Raw genomic sequence first — 5,421 nt, forward strand, 5'->3', positions numbered from 1 at the left:
GGCAGGCGGGGCTCTGCCTGCCCGCTGGGCTCCCAGCGCCGGCCCTGCCAGCGGTAGCGAGCCCCGTCCACAGGAACCACATCCAGAAGAAACAGGTACCGGGCCTCTGGATCCAGGCCAGTGACTGATACTCGGCAAGCCGGGAACATGCGCCTGCACCGGGCAAAGGACAGGAGAGGCCTGGATCTACCCACTGGGCAGGGGTGGCCACAGCATCAACAAGGCACACAGCAACAGGCTCCCTGCTCTGTCACGGAAACATTAAGGGAGGAGGCGTTCGAACCCAGAGTGGGGAATCTGAGACGGGGAAGAGGACAGACAAGCTAGGTGATCTGTCCAAGATCACACAGCAGGTTAGGAGCCGAGCCTGGACTGCTAATTCCATGCCCCTCAAACTCCATTTGCAGAAGCAGTGGTGACTGACTTTTCTCCTTGATATCTTTTTCTGTAAAAGCATATTTCTTTCACTAGAAAGCATGATGGAGGGGCCAGCAGGTGGCATGGTGGTTAAGGCAGTGGACTCCCACATGGCTGACCACAGTTCATGTCCCAGACCTGGCAGCTTGCTTTATCACTTTCTCTCTCTCTCTCTGGTGAGCACAAGTGCCCTGTAGCAAATTCAAAATAATAATAAATAAAATTAAACCAAATAATTCTTAAAAAAAAAATAGAGAGAGACAGGACCCCCAACAGGGTCTCGATGCTAGGATCCACCCCCAGCTATAGCCAGCTCTGGCTCGTGGGTACACGTGTGTCTGGCATACTCAAGGAGGTCTCCAGATGCGAACCCAGCACCCTCCATGTGTGTGGCCTTGCAGGGCATTGCGTTTTACCTCTGTGCCACTATCCAGCCCCCTTTCCCTTCAGGAACCCTATGCTCCCCACCCAGGTCTCCTCACCTGATCTGCAGCACCAGAACCTGCAGCTGTTAGACAAATTTGCTTCAGAACAAATATGTTCTGGCTTCAGTGAGACAGAGGACTCACCATGACAGGGCCCAAACTCCTGCCCTAGGTAAAGACTTTGTGTTTTTTTTTTTGGGGGGGGGGTTGGAGAGGTTTTTGCTATGGGGCACATGTGCTCACCAGAAAGACACAGAGAGACAGAGAGTCAGAAAGCGAGAAATCACCCTCCAGGGAGGATGACCACACCACAATCCCTTCTCCTCCATTCTCCTCTCAGGGTCTTGGACACGCACACACATGCACCCGGTGTGAGTTTAAGCCACTGAGTCCAGGAGTCGAACCACAGTCAACTTTATGGGCGTTCAACGACATAGCCACTACGCCAACTGCTGGTCCCTTTATTTATTTATTTATTTATATTGTTATTATTTTTTGGGGTAAAGACTTTGACACAGGCCATGTGCTGACCCATCCCTGCCAATAGGGTGACTTCAGACCTCGTCACGCACTGAGCCTGGATCCTGGCCAGATTTCCTTGAGGCTGGTCACTGGCTGGGTCCTAACTCCAGGGGTCTGACCTCTGGTCTACACACATACTAATTATAACTCAGCCAGCCTTGCTGACCCTGGCCCACTGACCTATGATCCTTGCCAAAGGCTAGCCCCAAACCCAGTCACAGACACCACGGACTGACCCTTGACCTTGTCACAGAATGCCTCCTGATTCCTGCCCCAGACCATAGTCAGCTTTTGAACTTAGAGTTTCAGCCTCCTGCCCAGAGAAAGCCCCGAACCTAGCCCCATCTCCAGGATCTCTGCCTTTCCCAAGAGTCCCCCACCGGAAGCGCTGGCCCTGGCTAGTCCCTCACCTGCCGGCCTTGGTGATGATCATCTCTGTCCCCACAGAGCTGAACTCCTTCCACAGCTCCCGGTTCTCCAGGCTCAGGCTGACTCCTGGGAGTGAATGAAGGGCCTCTGGAGCTGGCGGGGCTGGCTCAGGACCCAGGGCAGGGGGCAGAAGGGGCAGAGGTGGGGGTGCGGCCAGGGTACGGGGCGCAGCCTCGATCCCGGAGAGGAAGCAATCCAGTTTGGGGGTATCTAAATCTGGAGATGGAAGAATGAGGAGACAGCTGAGGGCCACAGCCCCCTCCCCTACACCCCTACCCAGGAGCTGGTCCCAAGGCTCACCAGGGTAGCGGTAGCCCTCTGTCAGGGCAGGCGGGAAACTGGAGTCTGCCCCTGGCTGGGGGGGCCCCAGGCGGTAGCTGGTCCCCAGGGAGGGGTACAACTCCCGAGGATGGTACATGTTGTACTCCTGTCTGGCCTCAGGTCACGCTGCCTAGAGCGCCCCGGTGCTGAGAGATGCCCCCTTTATAGCTCACAGCTCAGCCCCTTCCAGACCCAGGATCACAGCCCCTCCCTCTTTGGGGCCCTGGAGTTGGGCTGGGTTGGAGACCCCTGGGGCCTCAAGGGGTCCAAGAGGGGGCCGGATACCTGGGTACCCTCCCCTCCCTCTCTCCCTCCGCTCTGGGCGGCTTCATTAGCTCCGACCCCCTGCCCCCTCATTACATAATTAACTCCTCGGCCTGATTGATCCCCGGGGCTTGGACAGGGACGCAGTTTGGCGCTTCCGGCCAGCTGGTCCCCGTTCCCACCAGGGGAGCCCCGGCTACGGATAAGCCACAGGGGGCGGGGCCGAGGCCCTGGGATGGAGCCCGGAGTACTGAGGCAGGCCCTGGCACCCCAGACTTTCTGGCAGGTGAGCTCCCCTCTTCCCTTCACTTGGAGAACCGGCCGTGGAGGGGAGGAGGCAAAACTGGAGGGAAAGTGCCGGGCTGGCGGGACGCGGCCTGAGCTGGTTACAAGGGGCACTGGGGACCTCCAGGAGTCTCCAGCCGAGACCCGAACCCTGGAGTCCTCCCTGGCTCTCATTCTGAAAAACCTCCACTCAGCCAAGTCTCAGAAGTTAGAGAACAGCTCGACTGTCTGACGTCTGGTGCCGGGGTTTCCCAGAAGGGCCCGCGCTGGGGGACCCGCGGAACTACACTTCCCAGCAGGCCCAGGGCCGAGGATGCACGGAGGCCGCGCTAGGGCCGCTGGAAGTTGTAGTCACGACGAGCGGGCGAGGCCGGCGGCACGCCCGCCTGCGGGAGGAGCTGCCCCAAGACGACGGCGGATCACTAACGCCGAGACCACGCAGATCAGCCGAGGTCAAGGCCTAGGCAGCCGGAGTGGGCTGGAAAATCTCCACCCGCAGTGAGCCCGGTTTTGGTCCCTAGAGTTCCAACTCGGATGGCCGTGCCTACCCGGCGCCCCTCTGGGGCTCAGAACGTACAGGTCTATAGGGGCAGGAATCTGCATTTGCGTTCTCCCTTCCCGGATTCCACTTGAGCCTGGGGCAGTTTCCACTCCATTGTTTTATTATGTACAAACGCTACAGAACGAGGGGAACAGACACGCATGGGGTAAGAGGGGCTCGTTGGGAGGAGTTGTTCACAGGGCAGGTGGTGCACTGGGGCTGGAAGAGCAGCACACAGGCCATATCTATAGGGCACGCGGGAAAGGAAGGGGTTAAAAACGAGATCCAAGCCAGCCAGATCGCAGGAGGTGTGGGGGTGTCTTCCCCCTTCTGATCTCCCCCCAAGGTCACAGTGCATGCAATAAAATATATGTACAGGAGCTGGGTCCTTCCTCTGCAGGGGCCCTGAGGGTCCAGAGCTCCCTTCGGGCGGAGGGAAGCCAGTGGCGCCCCCTGGCGGCCAGGCCGGGCTGGAGCCACATGGGTCAGGAGCAGGGGTCAGTCCCAGCCGTTGTCTTTGATCATGTGGTTGAGTTCAATGATGTACTTCCCCTCTTTGTACTTCTGGCTGCTCTCAAAGGCCTGTTCCTGAAAGGAGGGGAGAGGCATTCAGCAAGAGCCTTAGCACAGGCAGAGGGCTGGGGAGGCGACGTGATTGGTCCCGGATTACGTATGAGGAAACTGTGGCCCAGGGAAGCCAGCCACTTGCCCACAGACACAGAGCTGGTAAATGTCAGGGCTGTGTTTCTCACAGGCAGGGGATAGGTAGAGCACTAAATCACTGGCACTTTTTAAGTAGCAGTGACAGCTTCAACAGAGGATATGGAAGGGTCTAAAAGATTCCGTAATCCAGGGGCTACAAACCAGTGGCTCTCATTTTAGCCTGCACATGTTTTGTTTGGACAATAAAAAGTATAATAACAATAACTTTAAAAGCCAAGTAGGTTAGGCTCATTTCGGTTTGCTCCAGCCTGCTCTCCATCCCTGTCCCCACAGTCTATGTTGCCCCTTTTTAAAATCCACAATACCTGCTTGGCCTTGGAGGCACTTTAATTTTTGATCTCTGGACTAGGCCACCTCTTTAGAGGTCCAGAGAGGCCAAGCCTTCTGCTCAAGACACACAGTAAATCCATGGCAGGAAAAATGGTGAACTCAGGACAGGGCTGGCTGGCAGTTTCTACCTGGGGCATCCACCTCACCAAAGCCTCAGCTCCAAGTCATGCCTGAGGAATCCTGTCACTTGCAGCCTCCTTTGCTACATCTAATCTGATCCCTGTAACAATCTTGAGTGCGAGGTGGCTGGTGGTTTTGTTCTCCACTGCCAGATAAGGAAATGAGACTCAAGGTAGTGAAATCAGACGCTGGACAGCAGCAGTGGCAGAGGCCAGTGGAAAAGGAGGCCCATACTCCATATTGCTGTGGTGTCTGGGGCAACTTCTCTGATCCTCTGAATGGTAATCTAAGTCGGTGGCCAAGGGTTTGGAGAAAGAAAAACAAAAACATAAACAAATTTGGATTCCGGTGCCTATTCTGTTACTATTTGTGTAATCTTGGACAAGTTACCTAACATCTCTGGGCTTCCCTGTCGCCTGCAAAGTGGAGATGAAATGATTCTACCTGCATGAGTGTTGTGATGATTAAATGAGATAATTTATGCCAAGCTCTTAGCAGTGCACGGCACACCAGCATTGCATAAATGGTAACTCCGATGATATCGTCCTCTATGAAATGGGAGGCTAGTGTCAATGAGGGAAAGATGGATGAAGAGGGGAATTCTAAAAGCCCCGCAGATGTGAGAAGAGGTCGGACAGATGGACCGTGTGAGCTGGGCCTATGCACTCTGAAAGGCTAGCAGAGGACTGCTCATGAGGAGGAGGTGATGTGAGGTCAGCTCAAAGGCTAGCCTGGTGTCAGAGGTCGCTGACTCACATATTTCCAGCCCAAAGTGGTCTTGCAGTTCTCGCAGTGGATGTCAGCGACAGCATGGAGGCCTGTCAGCAGCACCCGCTCCTCGGCTGGCCCGCAGCCCACGTTCACCCTGTGGGGACATGGGGCAGTCCCAGGGAGGATCCCGCCATCACAGAGCCCCCCTCAAGCTTGTATCCACTGTGTCTGTCCTTAGCATCCAGGAGAAGGGTGATCACAGCTTCCTGCCTGAACCAGGGTGCTTTGAGAGTCTCAGCTTGATGCTGAGACAGGTCACAACCGAGGTCAGGG

General features: G+C 56.0%; 2 protein-coding genes across 2 annotated transcripts in view; both read right to left on the bottom strand.

Annotated features, from left to right (window-relative positions):
- Window positions 1-2,432, bottom strand: part of TBX6 (T-box transcription factor 6) — a 5,269-nt gene extending 2,837 nt beyond the window's left edge. Inside the window, exons 1-3 of the mRNA XM_006148215.3 lie at window positions 2,094-2,432; window positions 1,775-2,009; window positions 1-153 (exon numbers count right to left, since the gene is read on the bottom strand). The exon at window positions 1-153 is cut by the window's left edge and continues 103 nt beyond it. Coding sequence (XP_006148277.1) covers window positions 1-153; window positions 1,775-2,009; window positions 2,094-2,211 — 506 coding nt within the window. The 5' untranslated portion in view covers window positions 2,212-2,432. The remainder of the gene's footprint in view (window positions 154-1,774; window positions 2,010-2,093) is intronic.
- Window positions 2,433-3,303: 871 nt separating this feature from the next.
- The window catches only part of YPEL3 (yippee like 3), a 3,056-nt gene continuing 938 nt past the window's right edge, over window positions 3,304-5,421 (bottom strand). Inside the window, exons 3-4 of the mRNA XM_027771738.1 lie at window positions 5,134-5,242; window positions 3,304-3,792 (exon numbers count right to left, since the gene is read on the bottom strand). Of these exons, the coding sequence (XP_027627539.1) occupies window positions 3,703-3,792; window positions 5,134-5,242 (199 nt within the window). The 3' untranslated portion in view covers window positions 3,304-3,702. The remainder of the gene's footprint in view (window positions 3,793-5,133; window positions 5,243-5,421) is intronic.

This window comes from Tupaia chinensis, unplaced genomic scaffold, assembly GCF_000334495.1.
Source record: "Tupaia chinensis unplaced genomic scaffold, TupChi_1.0 Scaffold000231_1, whole genome shotgun sequence".
Lineage (NCBI taxonomy): Eukaryota > Metazoa > Chordata > Mammalia > Scandentia > Tupaiidae > Tupaia > Tupaia belangeri.